This window comes from Haliotis rubra, unplaced genomic scaffold, assembly GCF_003918875.1.
Source record: "Haliotis rubra isolate DU_JTF1 unplaced genomic scaffold, ASM391887v1 Scf2, whole genome shotgun sequence".
Lineage (NCBI taxonomy): Eukaryota > Metazoa > Mollusca > Gastropoda > Lepetellida > Haliotidae > Haliotis > Haliotis rubra.
This window is the reverse complement of record NW_025766002.1, coordinates 1,381,557-1,404,105: the sequence shown is the minus strand read 5'-3', so window position 1 is coordinate 1,404,105 and position 22,549 is coordinate 1,381,557. Positions and strand designations below refer to the sequence as shown.

Below are 22,549 nucleotides of genomic sequence, written 5' to 3'. Positions count from 1 at the left end.
CCCCGCCTTGATATTTCTGGAATATTACCAAAAGCGGCGTAACACCAAACTCACTCACTCAGTAGCGCACACTGTACTAATGTCAAGCATTCATCAAATCAAAGGAACTTCTATATATTTCTATTGTTTTTCATGCATACATGTTTATATTGCAGTTGTATGTATACCATCATACATACCTTATACATACACTAAAATACATGCACTTTCATGTAACACTTTCACCTGTAAAGGCGACTAACGGGATCGGGTGGTCAGGCTCGCTGAATTGGTTGACACATGTCATCATATCCCCAATTGCCTAGACCGATGCACTTGATGTCAGTCACTGGATTGTCTGGTCCGGACTCGATTACAGATAGACCGCCGCCACATAATTGAACTATTGCCGAATGCGGCGTTAACACACACACACCCACACACACCCACACCCCAACAAAAACAAAAGCAACTTTCACGTGTACACTGTAATATATATCCTTTCTTGTATATACTTTCATATTGTACACGTTCAATGTATGCATACATTCACAAAACTCTTTTATGCACAGACTTTAATATAATAAACTTTCATGTATACAGCTTCTTACATACACTTTCATGTAAACACTACCATACACAAATATGTATACGTACTCATACTTACACAGTTATCGAAGACGCCGCAATGGGCTGTGCGGTGTTGCTCTCCTTGTACACGTCATGCCGAAGACCCGGGTTCGAATCCCCACATGGGTACAATGCGTGAAGCCCATTTCTGGTGTCCCCCGCCGTGATGTCGCTGGAATATTGCTAAAAGCGGCGTAAAACCAAACTCAGTCAGTCAGTCAGAAGCCAATGAATGTGGGTTCGAGTACCGGTTCATCTCAGTTATGTTTCTGGGTGTAATCTGTTTAACACCATTTCACAAATATTAGGTCACTAAGCTGGTATGCGTTTTAGACATTTTTATCACTTCGGACAATTAAAACATGAAGCTGAGACACTGTGATCAAAGCGGTGATAAACTCACACTTTCATGTAACACTTTCACCTGTAAAGGCGACTAACGGGATCGGGTGGTCAGGCTCGCTGAATTGGTTGACACATGTCATCATATCCCCAATTGCCTAGACCGATGCACTTGATGTCAGTCACTGGATTGTCTGGTCCGGACTCGATTACAGATAGACCGCCGCCACATAATTGAACTATTGCCGAATGCGGCGTTAACACACACACACACACACCCCACCCCAACAAAACACAAAGCAACTTTCACGTGTACACTGTAATATATATCCTTTCTTATATATACTTCCATATTGTACACATTCAATGTAATCATACATTCACAAAACTCTTTTATGCACAGACTTTAATATAATAAACTTTCATGTATACAGCTTCTTACATACACTTTCATGTAAACGCTACCATACACAAATATGTATACGTACTCATACTTACACAGTTATCGAAGACGCCGCAATGGGCTGTGCGGTGTTGCTCTCCTTGTACACGTCATGCCGAAGACCCGGGTTCGAATCCCCACATGGGTACAATGCGTGAAGCCCATTTCTGGTGTCCCCCGCCGTGATGTTGCTGGAATATTGCTAAAAGCGGCGTAAAACCAAACTCAGTCAGTCAGTCAGAAGCCAATGAATGTGGGTTCGAGTACCGGTTCATCTCAGTTATGTTTCTGGGTGTAATCTGTTTAACACCATTTCACAAATATTAGGTCACTAAGCTGGTATGCGTTTTAGACATTTTTTATCACTTCGGACAATTAAAACATGAAGCTGAGACACTGTGATCAAAGCGGTGATAAACTCACTCACTCACGCACTCACACACGCACAAGGGTGTGCTTAATTACCTTTTTGCAAACAAATGGTGTTATCGCTAATTTTCGGTAAGCAAATCATATATTATTTACCGCTACTTAGCCTTTTACTCCCTAAGGAATCTGGGCGGATTATCGAGGCTAGTTGTTCTCTAGCGTTGAGGATTTATGTTTCTAAGACATCGTTTTCATGTTTACTCCAAATAAGCTAAAATAATGAATACAAAACTGACGGGACGCGGGACTATGTTCAAATGTAGTTTTGCTGTTCTTTCCCCGTTATAACAACAAAGCCACTTATTAACATAGTTCCGCGGCCCGTTAGTTTTATATTTATCATATATCTATATATTACCTTAAATGAACAAGCATACGAATTGCAACAATACAGTTTGAGTATTGTGGTGCGGTTTTAATATCATTTTAACATTCGTATTGAAAACCATATCCAATCTAGATATAGATGTGCATGGCACCATGTAATTACAAGCTCACAATTTGTCATGGTCATTACTGAGTTCGTACTCATTAATTGAAGATTCACTATAAAGCAGTATTGAAGCTTATTCAACCACAAACTTGTAAATATAATAACTGCAATATTAAGTTTTCAAAATGCAGAGTGTTTGGGACTGGATATTCTTGTAACAGTCCTATAGCTCGTGTACGAGATTGAAATTTAAAGCGACTATTATTTATGGTAGATCAGAACATTCAAAACAGGATACGTCGGAATGCCAATTTGTGAAGTCATTCCCGACCGAGCATCACAGAGGATGTTATGCACCCACTACTACGCGGTTGGCGATAAAACACCGCTCCAGGATACAAACGATTTTTCATATTGTTTCACAGCCTTGCTTTGTCCAAACTCCGCAACACCGCCACGCCCCACTGATTCTCAAACTCAGATTACGCATGGGCGAATCCACTAGACCTGGTCATGTGACTGATTGCCGCTCGCACCGACCAATCAGATTGGCCGGATCGATGAACACAAAGACCGTGTCTATTTTTATGTTGCACACGTTGTACACGGCCGCAGATAAGCACATAGGTCCCAGCTGGTTCGGGGTGGTTGTCTGTTTATCACTGGACCCTAGCAGACTATCGGAGATTTAGACTGACCACTGGAAGTAGGACATCTTATTTTTTTGACAATTCAGGTAGGTGTTTAAGGTCTTTGTTCCTTCCCCAATCTGGCGCGTGAGTCACTGCATTCAATATCCTTGTATCATTGCTATGGCTAACGGATTAAGGAAACATTGGGTCGTGTTGACTGGACTGGTCCTTTCGTGTGTGACGTCATCGTTCGGGGAGACCGTTAACACTCATATCATCGGGATAGGGGGTACTGTTTTATTACAGACCACCAAACACCAGGCGTCAGCATAAAACATCACCGTATTGACAATGCACGTATGATATTGCTTTTATACATCACCGTTAGACTCCACTTGATCATGCCGTTAAACTCTACTTTAATCAACTCGTTGACAATTCCTACAACATAGCTATTCAATATCTGTGAAAATTATTTTCGATTGTTTATATTTTGCTATTTAGAAACAATTGTATGTGAAGTTTAAAATGACAACAGAAGCATATAAACATCTATATCACAGGCCACTATAGACAGGTTCAGACCAGATGACGAGACGGGTGAAACTGATTATCGATCACGTGCAGCACGGGCTTGTCGCCTGAGGCTCGTGCACTACACGAGATTCCATAGTGGTAATGAAGAGACAAGGAAGTGACTGAATCTATTATTGATTAGAAATGAACTCTCCTACATCTGTTCATTAACAGCATGTTGTATTTCACAGGGATATTATCGGTCATCTCGCGAATAATATTATAACTTATTTAGATCTAATCAAATACTTAATAACATGCGATTGTTTCTCTCAAAGGATAATGAGATTATTTGAGATAATTCATGAAATATGATACATTTTTGTGAAACCACTCATCCGATCAAATGTGTTTACATTTCTTTGGGTTGATGTGCATATTTACAACAGTGCACTGTTAAGGTCACTGTGAAATCGACACCATTGCCGTATAAAGGACAACTGCCAAACTTGCTTGGTTTCTTCTCTAAATGGTGGACCCGTGAAGATCCGGGATAGAATAGGTCTTCAGCAACCTTGCTTGCTACAAAAGGCGACTATGCTTGTTGTAAGACGCGACTAACGGGATTGGGTGGTCAGGCTCGCTGACTATGTTGACACATGGCATCGGTTCCCAATTGCGCAGATCGATGCTCATGATGTTGATCACTGGATTGTCTGGTCCGGACTCGATTATTTACAGACCGCCGCCATATAGCTGGAATATTGCTGAGTGCGGCGTAAACTAAACTCACTCACTCACTCATTCACTCTAAATGGTGCACTTGACATGCAGATGTACTCCATATAAAAGTAACATGACTTAACCATTATCATAAAAAGTTTTCTGAAAGCCTAGTCTGTTGTACAATCGTATAGGTACATACAGCAAAATCTCATTAAGTCCACAAGCTATGGCCCAAACATCGAGTTATCGGTAGTTCGAGACAAATTTAAAGCCGAGTGGTACTACCGGCACGTCGACTTGAGTTGACGGAGAGTGAGTTACCAGGGATATCACGGAATGCATGTCTCGAAACGTTTGCTGATAAGAAGGAACTACTATACTTATATGAGAAATGTTTTGATGTGATCCCCATACGATCACTGACTCATTCATCCCCCACAGCTTATTAACCCCAGACTAATCCACCTTTTGCATAATCAGCCATTAACAAAGTCTGTTGGCGTTGAAAAGTCGTAATTAATACTAGCTGTACGAAAGTCGTGTAGATATTATGATGAGGCCCACTGAAGCGTGATGTTCACAACCACCGGGGTGGCATCTAGCCCTTGGGTGTATATAACGTGACATATAACAGCACCAGGGGAATGTATATACACTGTATAGCGAGTAGGTGTGGGAATAACGGTGTTATTGTATTGATTCCCGCAACGTCTGGCGTTTATATCAGTGTCATGTTAACGTGACTGACAGTTTCTGAAGAGAGAGAGATCTAGGCTTATACTTCCCCCAGTAGTATCGTTGTCGGCGTTAGTAAGTAATGGATATTGGTGACATTATGTAGAGAAAAAATATAAATAGATCTCAGCATTTTTTTGAGTAAGTGATAAATATTTACACCGATAAGTAGTAGTTATTAGGCGTTCTACCCATTTAACTAAATTAAGGTGTGATGAATAGCGTGTACTGAAAACAAAGATGTTATAAATGAAATAAAAAAAGGAATAGATCCCGAATGAGTCCATTCATAGTTCACGTTAAGATGTGTTTGTTTCTTGCTTAACGCCGCACTCAGCAATATATTGTAAATATTCGAGTCTGGACCAGATAATCTAGTGATCAACAGCATGAGCATTGATCTGCACAATCAGGTTACGATGACATGTGTCAGCCAAGTCGACGAGTCACCACCTGATCCCGTTAGTCGCCTCTTACGACAAAATGGGTCTTGCGTTAAGACGTTTTTGTTTAAAAAAGATCAGTTATCAGTTACTGATGATAAAATAACGAAATACCAACAGAACACTCATCGGCTTATGTTTCTGAGTCCGTCAAATCAAATATAAAGACCCATGATTTGTTTCATACCAGAAAAACCACATCAAGTCCAGACAAGTCGCTTCATCCGTAGCTTCCTACAATGCAGTTATAGCATAGACAATACTTAATCCCTGAGCATTACAGTAAGTGCTGAGTATAGACCGGTACTCAAGCAGTAGGCTGACTGTACTCTCTCACCTGTGCGTCTTGGCCTGCTACACCTGGATTACCTCGTCCTTTTCCTGTTTGTTGTATATTACCTGGCCAGGTGTAGGGTCAGTACATTGAGTGGCTTTACAGACACACACGTGGATATGCAGTTATAATGTATCCGGCCGAAGTACTTTGGATGTAAAGATTTTCACTAGATGAATATGTGACTAAACAGCTGGGTATTTATGTATGTGTAGCAGAATCAATGATTGGTTGACTTCAGAGGAATAAATATATGCATATTATAACATCTAGTCACATCTGGTAAGTCTTGTATTCATCTGGTTGAAATGTTTATAAGCAACTGACCCTGTATTTACCCCATTCACTCTCTCTCCTTTCTCTATTATATAGTTCGTCACTTTATAAAGGTAAAATGCTTCACGTACTTGCTAGGTCCGATCGCTTGTTGGGGGGCGAATCCTAGACTTATGGTTTGTACGGATCACGCCCCTGTTCAGGATTTAGCGAAAGTGTAAATACCAGTGTCCTTATCTGAACCCCATCAAACTGACATGTGCAGCTTCAAACTCAACTCACTCACCCTTTATTTATTCCAAATGTCTTTTAACATTTAGTAACATTCAATTTAAAAAGATCGATGATGTCCTATTTTTTTTCAAAGTGAAACAATGAATGAAAAATGATTAGATTTGAAAATATACTCAAAATTCTTATAGTATGATTTACCTTCGATCACCCCGTGAAACATTTTGAATATAAATGTAATAGAACTAGTGATCTAAATGAAGGCTTTAAAATAGAAAAGTATCAAGAAGCCGTAGCATGCTGTCTTAAATCTGCAGGCCCCATCCTCATCAGTGCTACTTGGATACGCTAAAGTATGTTTTAATCCTACAGGGTGCTGTAGTTTACGTGTTAATCACTGTCTATCCGATGTAGCTAAGTTGTATAGTCATTGGTCAGCACGCCGGTACATGTACATGTTATGTGAACTTATCATCTAATGACACTGGGGGATATTCTGTAGCACATTATGGGGTCATTTATCAGGTTTCTCCGTCTGTGATCTCGCGAGTACAATGATGGCATCGGAAAGTCATTTAACCCAAGATGTTGCTTATTGTTTTAGACCAGTGTTTGCTGAAAATATATATGATTCCTTTGTGACTCTAAATATGATACTTCACTCACTTACAACGTTGAAGATGTTGTATGCTGACGAAGTAGTCCCATGTGTATAGGCACTATTGTCGTCGAGACAAATTAGTCATTGTTCACGTGCGCAATAATTCGTTCGATGTGTATGTGAATATTCCCGAGCAATAAAATCCGTATGATGGGGAAATCTAGTTGAATAGGGAAGGATCACAATATATGGATGAACAACTTCTTTATTGCTGTGAGAGCGATGTTTCTGTGTAGGTTCTGACACCGTTTTCAAGCAAGTGATGACAGTTTCCTCATGAAACTCCTCATCACTTGCTTGATAACGGTGTTAGAACCATGCACCGAAACATCGCTCTCACAGCAACAAAGAAGCTGTTCATCCATATATTGTTATCCTTCCTTACTGCTCCAACTTCTAAATGCTTCTCAAAGAAGAAACCTAGTTAAATAAGTCAAAAAGCAATGGTCTTTGTGTTATTCGAAGTTGTGTATGCAACGTTCAACGTTTCTAATATAAATAATTACGACATTGAATACACGCGTTTGATGAATATATTCCCCAAGATGCTTATGTTCAGTTTAAACATAACAATAAAATATCATGATAAAATCGCGGGCGGACTGACTTGTGTCATATCTGGCAAATATCCCGTTTTATCACTTTATGATCTTTCACACTTTGCATGTAAAACGTGGCCTTTTGATTTCCGAATATAACCAAACGTTGTTATAACATTCTACAAAGCGATGCGCGATACGAATGTTTACACAAACCTCCCCCGTGACCAGTAGGATAATTTCAAAATAAACAAAACCAAAACCGGAAAATGACTTCCCTTACTTCTAAAGGCTAATCCTCTAATCCTTTGGTCATCTCAGAGATTAGGACCAGATTGCCTCGCCGATAATCACCATATTTGGGATGGTCTCCAAACGTTGGCTACCATGACAAATGCCAGTTTATTTGGTTAGGTGAATCAAAGCATTAGCTGACTCAGAGGGTCCATCTTGGAGACAAAGAACCATGTTTTGGTGTTGTGTTGAAGCATACAGATGGAGAGACTCGTGTCATTAACACGTGGTGCGCATGAGATCAGGAAATATAATTCAGCAAGCGTGTAATTTAAGAGCGCCACAACAGCGAGACATGACAGACTGTGTCTGCAGCTCGGAGGGAACAGAGCTCTAAGTAGATATTTGGACAGCGAACTGGGTTGTGGAGTTGCCTACAAAGTATGTATGCTATGTTTATTGTATTGCTAGCTTACTGTTAATATAGGTTTAGACTTTAGGCTATATGTGATATAGATTTAAATGTTAACTTCCCCTAACTGTTTAATGGTTCGTACCAACGCAATGCGTTTAACGTATTACTGTATATGTAGATTATGCTTTTATCAACACAGCCGGCGTATATCTTCTGTCTAGTGTTTATCAGCGGACTTTGTTTATTTAGAAAATATATTTTGAAAGTAGATGGATAAATAAGGGATATATATATGAAACTTCGCCGAAGTCAAAATTAGCACAACAGCTTTAATGTACTGTGTAACACCCAGAATGCACATCCGATCTCAATAGTCCTATCTATTTTGGACACACAATCATGTCGTTTAAAAGTTTCTGTACTTGGTTTAGGTATTTTAACTGAAGTAGCATGTCATTTCCAAGATTGTATTATGTGTGGGCCAGCGCCGGTAGACAGGCCACCAAGGCAAGTAAATCCTCCCTCAGCTTGCTTGGCATTGATCCTGTGAGGTTACGTATATGTGATCAAGTAGGTCACACATCACCTTGTGCTAGTTCAACATGTCCCATGACACAATCTATCAAATAGCTTGTCCAGGCTATTGTTGACCGCTGGTCAAGCAAGACCAAAATGGCCCAGACGCATTACACAATGGTCCTTGTGCTGTAGACGCTTATGGAATGTTACCGGGAACAATCTTCTTGCTTAACAGTAGGACTGACTTTCGAAGTTGCTTAATTTATTCTGACTAAAAAGGTCACGAACTGGTTTGGAGAAATCTCGACCCCAAAAGATCAAGATAAGGGAACTGAATGTATTTATATCTGGGTTCGCGCTTATGCAATGTCGTTAAAGGGCTGAATAGAGCACCATGTTAGTATGTGATAGGAATCAAGGTTGTGACCTTGTTATCAAGTAAAGTATGCCGTGTTTGGCAGCCTGATTAATTCTTGACCTGCGAACTTATTGGGACTTGATACATGGCATGTTTTTATCTGACAGGAATGTAGTCGTGCTGTCTATCCAAAGATTACAGCGTTAGAACTAGTGGTAAATACACCAATTATTCGCATTGTGACATTGATGATATTTAAACAACTTAGTGTCGCTCTCTTTAAACTTTACCGGGCAGTGGGGTAGCCTAGTGGTTAAATCGTTCGCACATCACGCCGAAGACCTGGGTTCGATTCCCCAAATGGGCACTTTGTGTGAAGCCCATTTCTGGTGTCCTCCGCCGTGATTTTGCTGGACTATTGCTAAAAGCAACTAAAATCACTCACTAAACGTTACCCCATTTCGCCATATCAAATTGTACATTTACCTGCAGTAATAACATAGCAGAGTTGCGTCCCTTAGGTCCACCAGAATGCAGATCTTTCTTTCAATTCCTAGATTTGACCCTATATTTATGGTTTGTCATCCTCACGTCAGTAGTCGACGGTTTCAGCAACGTGACCAACCAAGACCTGAATTAAACATGCTTATCTCCGGCACTGGGTTTCCACGTTGTGATTGAAATATACATCGGGTGGCTCACTGTCACTCACTCTCTAGTGATACTTAAACTTGTGCAGTCAAAGGTGTGTACCATCAATACAACACATTGTGCTATGCCAACCTTGGTGCAGGCATTGTTCAGTAGTGAGATTGATTTACCCCTTCATATCATCACTGTTTAATGAGCTAGGTGGCAGTTGGCTTTAGGTAGTAGTCATAATGGCCCTGCAGTAAAGCTACTCTGGAATCTACTCCAGCAACATAAATCAGTTTTACAATTTATGGAACCATGTTTGATTGTAAGTTAAAGTGATAAACCATAAGCATTATTTATTTATGCCATCACCGAAACGTCGCATTCATTGTTTAACAGGAGTTGTGTATGAAACATACAACTTTATGGATGACACCTCCTTGTTTATTGCATTGAGCATTGTTTCGATGTAGATTCTTACATCGTTTTAGCTTGATAACGATGTAAAATCTACATCGAAACGTCGCTCTATGCATTAAACAAGACGTTGTCATCCATAAAGTTGAATGTTTCATTTTTGGGTCACCAACTTCTTGAATGCCGATCAGACAATTGTGTATCTATAGAATCCCTTATCCATCATACCAACTTCCAGGAGTTACCCTTATGGCTTTTGGGGGTTCGAAGCCCAGAGTCGCACTGATTACGTGTTAACATCTTACTCGGGATCATGGATTTCACCAAGTGTTAAACGTAAAGACTGACACACTTCGTCCCTCTCACACGAAGCGGGTGGTGGGGTAGTCTAGAGGTAAAGCGTTCGCTTGTCACGAACAAGACCAGGGTTCGATTCCCCACATGGGTACAATGTGTGAAGCCCTTAGCTGGTGCCCCCCCCCGTTATATTGCTGGAATATTGCTAAAAGCGGGGTAAACTCACTCACTCGCATGAAGCTGACGCAACGAGATGACTGAAATACGTTTCCAAGCAGAGTTTAACCAAACTCACTCAATACTCTTTCGACTGAATTTCGAAACGAGTGAAGCCAGTTGTACGCAGCAATTACAACTGTCTGTTTAGCCCCAGTGTTAATTACAATTGTAATCTCTTCACCCTAATCAGTACCCCTAGGGGACAGCCCCTACCCCCAACACAGGGACATTCTCTGATAGATGGTCCTGACTCTCGCATTATCTAATCAACGCCTCAAGACATTATGACGTGCTCAGGTAGATATACGTACCTGTCACCCTTCAGTATACTTACATTCACCTGAGAATACCTGTAATTACAAGGACACGCCTGGAGAGTTGTACTGCATACATTTTAAGGTAATATCTTATTTTTGTCATACAGTATCCCTTATGCCTCATCTGCTACGGTGAGTATGTCTATATAATGGTTTAAATGGCAATACTGCTCCAAGAATGGTATTACATGAATGTAACAAGTGGTGACCTGATGTTCTTAAACAACAACACCGACACAGACAGACAGACACTTCAGGTTCATTCGGACTTGGTGACACTAACTCGAATTCTTTAAACTTTGCTAATATTTAAAATTCCTACTCATGTAAAATTTAACCTTAATGTGAAAAACATTTTCCTTCAAGAATCGATCAAATACTGCTTTTGTACAAGTTTCTTATAGGTGGACGTTATCATGAATGGTTTATGTAGCTCCCGGCAAATGATGAAACTTTGTTCATCAAAAATATTTCATATCATAAAAAGAACAAAAACAATCTCGTCAGCAGACGCACATTCCCCCTGAAGATCCACACAAAACTATTATGTGGGGTGTTTGGAAACAATGACAACGCCCCTTCTCACAGAACCAACTCGCCTGACAAGAAGTTACATGATAGTTTAAACCACTCGAATGACACACAGTACTCCCGTGAGGCACGATACGTGTATATTATACAGTGCTCAGAACTTTAATGAAGGGTCTTGAACACATTTATAACACTAAGCGTGAATTAAACCCAAGCTACAAGCTACTTTCAGCCTGATACAATTTGAATTATGTCTGTCAATGTTGTGAGAGTGTGAACGCTGAGGTGTTCACAAGATGTATCCCACCTTAAAAAACTCCCCGGAGAGTCAATATTCGTTATTTTCTCGACCAGCTCAAGTCGGAGTGGATGTCTTGTTAATATATTTGCACACCAACGCCGCCACGTCCTAGGTAACGATGTCACAGGTACTGTTGAATGGCCGCCAACTATGTTGGGACGGATTTGTTGCTGTGGTCAGTTAGGGTCATCTGACCATAGTAAACACCACAGAACTGCAATCAAACGTCGAAAAGGTAATTGTCCATTATTTTCGGGTGGATACGTTTTATATATCCAACTAGCAGTCTGAATCGTGATTTTCAGCAGATACCCTGAAACGGGGTCGAAAGGTTATGTGTTGTTAAAACTTAATGGTCTCTGCTACTTGTGAACATATTGTTACTTGTAGTATTCCAGGTAGCAGGCTACATCGACACACCTTGTTATGTTCTGTAAGATTAACGAAAAGGTTTTTAAAGTTGTTTTTTGTGTGCAGAATTTCTGCCTGTATTGTAAAATTGGAACAGCGCCCTGCAACAGTGTACGGTTAATACTCTGTTAATACGTTAAGCTACATTACATTGTTAACCACGACTTATCGTGTTCTGACTAGAACAACTACCATTATAACCATCATGAGATTACTTTTCATATGTATGTCATTTTAAGTTACTTAGTTCTTTAACAATCTAATTATGTGTAAATATATTAATTCAATCACTATAATAATGTAAAAAACATGTAAATGCTATAATAGTGATCATTATATGATACTTGTTATGATAGCTACTACTTATCGCATACTATTATCGCTAATAGAAGAATGAAAAAAAAAATATTACAAAATATGAAAAGGTCACTTGATATTTTATGTAGACAATATCGGATTGACGCTAACGAGAATGAATGTTAACTTAATAAGGAGATATTTAATAATTTTGCGTTGATTGCAATGTCCAAAGTCGTAGTTGTATATAAGAAGCGATTACAAATTATTTTTCAACGATCCCTTCATATAGTTTTACCACAATGTATCATTGCCCACCCATGAATCTTTGTTAAAGATGATCGAGAATGATTGTTCGCTGGTGTTGTTGATATTTCAATGTTTGTAAGGTGTTTAACCCACTGGCAATGTTTGTAAGGTGTTCAACCCACCTGGCAATGTTTGTAAGGTGTTTAACCCACCTGGCAATGTTTGTAAGGTGTTTAACCCGAACGGCAATGTTTGTAAGGTGTTTAACCCACCTGGCAATGTTTGTAAGGTGTTCAACTCACCTGGCAATGTTTGTAAGGTGTTCACCTGGCAATGTTTGTAAGGTGTTTAACCCACCTGGCAATGTTTGTAAGGTGTTTAACCCGAACGGCAATGTTTGTAAGGTGTTCAACCCACCTGGCAATGTTTGTAAGGTGTTCAACTCACCTGGCAATGTTTGTAAGGTGTTCAACCCACCTGGCAATGTTTGTAAGGTGTTCAACCCACCTGGCAATGTTTGTAAGGTGTTTAACCCACCTGGCAATGTTTGTAAGGTGTTCAACCCACCTGGCAATGTTTGTAAGGTGTTCAACCCACCTGACAATGTTTGTAAGGTGTTTAACCCACCTGGCAATGCTTGTAAGGTGTTCAACCCACCTGGCCTCATACCGTAACAACTTCCCACCATCAACAAGTACTTTGTCTGGTTTAATCTCGACCTACTACGGTCCGTCGTAATAACAATGCTGCAACGTTGACTAATATATACCTTCATTCAAGGCGTTAACTGTGTTCCCTCATAGATTCAGTTGGCAGTGTGAGTGGGGGTAAACAGTATCATGTCTTCAGTGTCGTCTCGGAGAGTCTAGATACGTGTTTGTTCTAAGGGCGGTGGGGCATCAGACTGTGTGTCTGGGTGGGGCTCGCCAGGTTTGTCCCGGATATGTGTAAGATGATGTTGTATTCATGTAAAGTCTACACGACATTCTCTGTTACATGTGGTGACGTCATAAGAGGAACTGTCACTTGCTCCACGATGTATGAGAACAGTATAATACGCTTCAGCATATTTTACATCAACTATGCACTCAAGCAAATACGATTGTATCAAATTTGTTTGTATTGTGTACTTGTCTCAACAGGCGAAATGGTTACTGAAGTTGTAGGTTTGAAGTGTGTTAGCTACATATATGAAGAAGTTGAATAATTATTAACAGTAACGGGTTCCCGGACTTACGGGATTCCGGACTACCAAGGTTTTCCTTTCCAATATTTACATACGTTCTTGTTTATTCTCATCCTTGCTTATGCTGTACACATAAATACACATATATACATATATACATATATACATATATATATATATATTGTATCCAGAGCCTATTTACGACCAAAGTTTTGTTTGGAAGTGATATCATCATCGCAATCTCTCCTATAATAAAAGGGGCGGTGGGGTAGTTTATTGTTTAAAGCGTCCGCTCGTCACGCTGAAGGCCTTGGTGGATTCCCCATATGGGTACAATATGTGAAGCCCATCCATGGTGTCCCCAGCCGTGATATTCCTGGAATATTGCTGAAAGCTGCGGAAAACCATACTCACTTACTCACTCTTATAACAAAATTATTTTCGATCCTCAGTGCAAATTGGTAGGACGGTTAAGTGAAGTATCACGTGGTTTGAGTCAGATACATAAAATATGCATTATCGAGGATGGTTCACTCTCATTAGGCAACTTTCTATATACTAGATCTAGAAGATAAAAGTTTATCAGGTACTCCTGTTCCAAATGCAAAATGGGAATTATTTCTGAAGATCGCTTCTTCCACAACACACAGACCCTGCAATAAATTCCCATCAACACCTTTCATCGAGATAAAAAGCATTTTGACCATGCATTGACACCCAACTAATACATCGTGTTCTTGTTTTCAGCTGCCCGTAGCACCAAATCTAGTCAGAAACAAGTCCGCTTCAACCTAGTACCCAGAATGCCACCTTCAGGAGTAACAGCCCCTCCCCCGGAGAGACTCTACCCAGATCTGACCCAGTTCTACTTCAGCGAGGGGCTACAGTTCGGCCCTCAAGATACTCCAGTGGAACCCACCTCCCCTTACCAAACCCTGCTGCGCCCAGACTACCCCCTGTACCCGGAACTAACACAGCTAAACATCACAGAGGAGGAGGTTCGGGAAATAGACCCCGACTACCCGACAGATAACTCCAACGAGGATGTAGAAGTCTTCAGCTGCATTGCTCCTGATTACGACCTTGAGGATGCAAGGCAGATGAACTACACTGTGAGGGTCAATCTGAACAAAGTAGAAAGGAAGATTCTCAATGATAAGACATTCGAGTTCCTCCCGTCAGCTATACATCCCAAGGCCCAGCGTGAGTTTCACTCCTGGATGAAGTGGCGCACCCAGGTCAACAAGCAACTCGTGGCCATGATCCTTATCAAACATGGTAAGAAGGTGATTGTGAGGTCTTCGGAGCTGGAAAGGAAACCTCTGTCTACCAATACCATCAGATCTGTCATAGATAATGCTCATTCTTGTCAAAGACTTGCTCAGACAGGCCTGCCTGGAAAACCCTACATCATGTACGGCATACCACGGGTCCAACTACCCGGTAGAACACATCAGGTATGCATGTAGGAAGGTGACCCCCACGTACGGGAGGGGTGGATGTGCTATATAAAGGGACCTGTGAATACGTTCATGCATGTTTTGTGTTTGTAATTTATGATGCCAGTGCTTTCAGAACATTCTCGAACAATGAGTGCCGCTTCAAACTTTCTGAAGATGTCTGACTGACATTTGGTTCTGGTGCTCCAGCAAAATGTCCCAAGATTCCTTATGAGTTCCAAGAACTTCAAAATATAGATCATATGATCCAGAACCCGGGATGGTTTGAAGGAGGACACAACTGTGCAATGAAACGGTTTACTTCCTAATCGGAACGTCAACGTGTTTGCGTCATTTGCGATGAACCATTGTGTTCCCTGCAATTCCTACTTTGAAGGTTTCAATTGTAAATCCATATGTTGATTTGAACGTTCAGATATCCAACGTAAACATGCCTTCAGTAACTATTGTGGGTGGGTGTTTTAAAAATGATCCTTCTTCAAATCCCACACGCCATCCCCTGTTTCTATACCGCCATGGACTTCTATGTCCAGGTGTCCTCATTCACAAGGTTGTGCTGTACAGAGAGTCTGTGTGTGTACGTGTGTCCTAGTCTACGGGATTGTAGGGGTATTATATTGTATCATCATGTATATAGTTTTGTCTCGTGTCCTATATTATACTGATACTGAACAAAAGTGGGTAAACTGATTTATGAATGTTACAACACACATTTACATGTTTTACCGTACCGAGCATTTACTCCCCGTGGACACTCTTACCACAGTAAGTATATCACTCGCGTACATTTAGTTACTGTCGACTATTTGTTACTATTTAGTTACTATACTGTAAAACCTCATCACCCTAATACAGTGCAATTTACGTTAGTGCAGTCGGTACCATTGATGATATTCCGGGGCGGTGGTGTAGCCTAGTGGTTTAAGCGTTCGGTCGTCACGCCGAAGGCCCGGGTTCGATTCCCCACATGGGTACAATGTGTGAAGCCCATTTCTGTTGTCTCCGCATTGATAGTACTGGAACGTTGCTAAACGCGGCGTTTTTTAACTTGCTATGTGTGAAATGAATATTGACATTACCACTTCCATCTGTCAAGGAGCGGTGGGGTAGACTTGTGGTTAAAGCGTTCGCTCGTCACGCTTTAGGCCCGGGTTCGATTCCCCAAATGGGTTCAATGTGTGAAGCCCATTTCTGGTGTCCCCCGCCGTGATATTACTGGAATTTTGCTAAAAGCGGCGTAAACTAACTAACCAACTCACTCACTCTACATAACTTAGATCAGACGCACTTTTGTTCAGTGTCTCATTGTCTTTGAAATGTACATTGTGTCCTGACAAATGCCCTTACATATTGTGTTCATTTCATCATTGTCATATCATTATATCCACATTTTGATTTTTGATATATATATATGTTATATACTTTAAAACTCTGAGAAATTCCATTTCAGAAATATGGGTTGACAGGTGTGGTGCGTTTTGTGCTTGACGTTCACGCCAATACGAATGTGAAATAATTATTTGAATACAAAATAAAGAAATATAAATTAAATTTTGTGTTGCATTTAATTCACTTCTCTACAGCATATAATCATGTTGACATAAGAGACATTTCAATGTTACGACACCATGTAAGTTCCGATAGATCGTTAAATACGGATCTCAGAAATATCCGTGACGGAAATCTGCACGTGACGTGAGAACGTGACAAGAATGTGTCTGTCCCGGATCCGAAGATGCTTCAGGCAAGGGGAGGTGTAATGAAGTAAAACGTTGCGATTTTGCCCTAATAATGATGTTCAACTAATCTGAGCTGGATGAAAGAGGGGCTTATTGTTTCGTTTGTTGATGTTGTAACGATCCAGTGACTGACATTATAAAGCTTTGGTCTGTGCAGTTGGGATATTATGACATTAACAAAATCAGCCCGTTATCCGCCTGTGTCGACGATCACGGTTGCTGAACACCGATTCTTAAACGGATGAGCAGGTGCGCTGGTGGCAGGTTTGCGGTAAGGGGTTCGCGTAATTCAGGCCACATGGCGCATAGAAAAGTTGTAAGATAATGTTATGTAGGTCACATGTCCAGAGTGTAAGATTTTTTCACTTTTATCTTAATTATTTTGCACACATGAATCTAACAAGCGTAGTGCATTAATATCACAAGAGTTAAATATATCTGTACATACAGGTTCTGTATGAGGTATCTAACAATGGCGTTTTACAAATAATATTGACTCGAACGTTGTGAAGAGATATTCGAAATTTATACATTGCTCGAACTAAAATTATATATATCGTTATATATAACTCGAGTTGCAGAGGTTATTCTGTATTAACATAATGTACTGAAACGTAGACGATCCAACACCTTACGGGATCCAAACACACATTACACCCGTACAGAATCCAGACACCAACTACACATGTACAGGATCCAGACAACACTACACATGAACAGGATCCAGACACCAACTACACATGAACAGGATCCAGACAATACTACACATGCACCGGATCCAGAAAATACTACACCTGTACATGATCCAGAAAATACTACACATGTACAGGATCCAGACAATACTACACATGTACAGGATCCAGACAATACTACACATGTACATGATCCGAACACATGAACAGGATCCAGACAATACTACACATGTACAGGATCCAGACACAATACTACACATGTACAGGATCCAGACAATACTACACCTGTACAGGATACAGACACACACTACACCTGTACAGGATCCAGACACACTACACCTGTACAGGATCCAGACACACACTACACCTGTACAGGATCCAGACACACACTACACCTGTACAGGATCCAGACACTACACCTGTACAGGATGTACTACATGTACAGGATCCAGACACACACTACACCTGTACAGGGACACAGACACACACTACACCTGTCCAGACACACACTACACCTGTACAGGATCCAGACACACAGGATACAGACTACACCTGTACAGGATACAGACACACACTACACCTGTACAGGATACAGACACACTACACCTGTACAGGATACAGACACACTACACCTGTACAGGATACAGACACACACTACACCTGTACACGATCCAGACACACACTACACCTGTACACGATCCAGACACACACTACACCTGTACACGATCCAGACACACACTACCACCTGTACACGATCCAGACACACACTACACCTGTACAGGATACAGACACACACTACACCTGTACAGGATACAGACACTACACTACCTGTACAGGATACAGACACACACTACACCTGTACAGGATACAGACACACACTACACCTGTACAGGATACAGACACACTACACCTGTACAGGATCCAGACACACACTACACACCTGTACACGATCCAGACACACACTACACCTGTACAGGATACAGACACACACTACACCTGTACAGGATACAGACACACACTACACCTGTACAGGATACAGACACCTGTACAGGATCCAGACACACTACACCTGTACAGGATCCAGACACACACTACACCTGTACAGGATACAGACACACACTACACCTGTACAGGATCCAGACACACACACACCTGTACACGGATCCAGACACACACTACATGTACACGATCCAGACACACACCTGTACACGATCCAGACACATACTACACCTGTACACGATCCAGACACACACTACACCTGTACAGGATACAGACCTGTACACACTACACCTGTACAGGATCCAGACACACACTACACCTGTACACGATCCAGACACACACACACTACACCTGTACAGAGGATACAGACACACACTACACCTGTACAGGATACAGACAGACACACTACACCTGTACAGGATACAGACACACACTACACCTGTACAGGATACAGACACACACTACACCTGTACCTGGATACAGATCGATCCAGACACACACTACACCTGTACACGATCCAGACACACTACACCTGTACACATCCAGACACACCTGTACACGATACCAGACACACACTACACCTGTACAGGATACAGACACACACTACACCTGTACAGGATCCAGACACACACTACACCTGTACAGGATACAGACACACACTACACCTGTACAGGATACAGACACACACTACACCTGTACAGGATACAGACACACACTACACCTGTACAGGATACAGACACACACTACACCTGTACAGGATCCAGTACAGGATACAGACACACACTACACCTGTACAGGATACAGACACACACTACACCTGTACACGATCCAGACACACACTACACCTGTACAGGATCCAGACACACACTACACCTGTACAGGATACAGACTGATCTGTACAGACACACTACACACCTGTACAGGATACAGACAGACACTACACCTGTACAGGACAGACACACACTACACCTGTACAGGATCCAGACACACACACTACACCTGTACACGATCCAGACACACACTACACCTGTACAGGATACAGACACACACTACACCTGTACAGGATACAGACACACTGTACTCCACCTGTACACCTGTGATCCAGAGACACACTACACCTGTACAGGATCCAGACACACTACACCTGTACAGGATACAGACACACACTACACCTGTACAGGATACAGACACACACTACACCTGTACAGGATCCAGACACACACTACACCTGTACAGGATCCAGACACACACACTACACCTGTACAGGATACAGACAGACCTGTACAGGACACACACACTACACCTGTACAGGATACAGACACACACTACACCTGTACACGATCCAGACACACACTACACCTGTACACGATCCAGACACACACTACACCTGTGTACATGATCCAGACACACACTACACCTGTACAGGATACAGACACACACTACACCTGTACAGGATACAGACACACACTACACCTGTACAGGATACAGACACACACTACACCTGTACACGATCCAGACACACACTACACCTGTACACGATCCAGACACACTACACACTGTACAGGATCCAGACACACACTACACCTGTACACGATCCACAGACACACACTACACCTGTACACGATCCAGACACACACTACACCTGTACACGATCCAGAGACACACACTACACCTGTACACGATCCAGACACACACTACACCTGTACAGGATACAGACACACACTACACCTGTACAGGATCCAGACACACACTACACCTGTACACGATCCAGACACACACTACACCTGTACACGATCCAGACACACACTACACCTGTACACGATCCAGACACACACTCACACCTGTACACGATCCAGACACACACTACACCTGTACACGATCCAGACACACACTACACCTGTACACGATCCAGACACACTACACCTGTACACGATCCAGACACACACACTACACCTGTACAGGATACAGACACACACTACACCTGTACAGGATACAGACACACACTACACCTGTACAGGATACAGACACACACTACACCTGTACAGGATACAGACACACACTACACCTGTACAGGATACAGACACACACTACACCTGTACAGGATACAGACACACACTACACCTGTACACGATCCAGACACACACTACACCTGTACACGATCCAGACACACACTACACCTGTACACGATCCAGACACACACACCTGTACACGATCCAGACACACACTACACCTGTACACGATCCAGACACACACTACACTGTACAGGATGACACACACACACCTGATACAGACACACACTACACCTACACCTGTACAGGATACAGACACACACTACACCTGTACAGGATACAGACACACACTACACCTGTACAGGATACAGACACACACTACCTGTACACGATCCAGACACACACTACACCTGTACACGATCCAGACACACTACACCTGTACACGATCCAGACACACACACACCTGTACACGATCCAGACACACACTACACACCTGTACAGGATCCAGACACACACACCTGACAGACACACACTACACCTGTACACGATCCAGACACACACTACACCTGTACACGATCACCTGTACACGATCCAGACACACACTACACCTGTACACGATCAGACACACACTACACCTACACCTGTACTACACCTGTACACGATCCAGACACACACTACACCTGTACACGATCCAGACACACACTACACCTGTACACGATCCAGACACACACTACACCTGTACACGATCCAGACACACACTACACCTGTACACGATACAGACACACTACATACAGGACACACACACTACACCTGTACAGGATACAGACACACACTACACCTGTACAGGATCAGATACAGACACACTACACCTGTACAGGATACAGACACACTACACCTGTACAGGATCCAGACACACTACACCTGTACACGATCCAGACACACACACCTGTACAGGATCCAGACACACTACACCTGTACAGGGACACACACTACACCTGTACAGATACAGACACACACTACACCTGTACAGGATACAGACACACACTACACCTGTACAGGATACAGACACACACTACACCTGTACAGGATACAGACACACACTACACCTGTACAGGATACAGACACACACTACACCTGTACAGGATACAGACACATACTACACCTGTACAGGATACAGACACATACTACACCTGTACATGACATGGTATTGTCAATCAATTAATGATGTGAACAACCCATCCTCTCTCTAGTCCGTTCATGGCATATCGATAGCCCAGTCCCGGAACCATCAAGATGTTCACAGAGTCGTTTTGTTCATCAAACATTTGTTACTCACCTAATTATTTCATTTTTAATGCATTTAATCTGCCATGCCATAACCTCTTGAGTACTGTGTGTTAAGAACTCATAGATTGAGACCCAAATCAGAATCTGTTATAATACTATATTATGCACAAACATGGTGTTCATCATAAATTCATGGACAGGTAGTATAAAAATATCATTGGCATTTGTTCAACTATTAGGTAATACATTAGCATTACCACAGAGTAACTCGCGACCTGTCTGCCACTGTATGCATGGGAACCTTTCCGCTTCAACAAGTACCGTCAGTCTCAATATATACAAGTCCCTGCTGATGAGACAGCAAGTGCCCTTATACTAACGACCGCCAACATATTTAGGGCAGCCGAAAGGACTAATTTGATCAGGATAACAACGAACAATACTGTTTGTTTTATCACACACTTCTAAGCATTATTTCTTGTGTCAATCTTAACCCACTGAGACGTGACACAAGTCATGACACAGTATATATCATATTCATGTATTCCATAACCTGTATGCAGGTTGCAGCCTATTTGAAAACGTGGAAATGAAAGTCAGCGAGTTCAGCTTGCACTGAAGGTACATG

At 41.8% G+C, this 22,549-nt stretch overlaps 1 protein-coding gene across 1 annotated transcript; it reads left to right on the top strand.

The window, feature by feature from the left end:
* The first annotated feature begins 2,833 nt into the window (after positions 1-2,833).
* LOC124275327 lies at positions 2,834-16,746 on the top strand. Its single transcript, XM_046710825.1, has 2 exons — positions 2,834-2,991; positions 14,483-16,746. The coding sequence occupies exon 2, from the start codon at positions 14,539-14,541 to the stop codon at positions 15,202-15,204; it is 666 nt and encodes a 221-aa protein (XP_046566781.1). The 5' UTR covers positions 2,834-2,991; positions 14,483-14,538; the 3' UTR covers positions 15,205-16,746.
* The last annotated feature ends 5,803 nt before the right edge of the window (positions 16,747-22,549 follow it).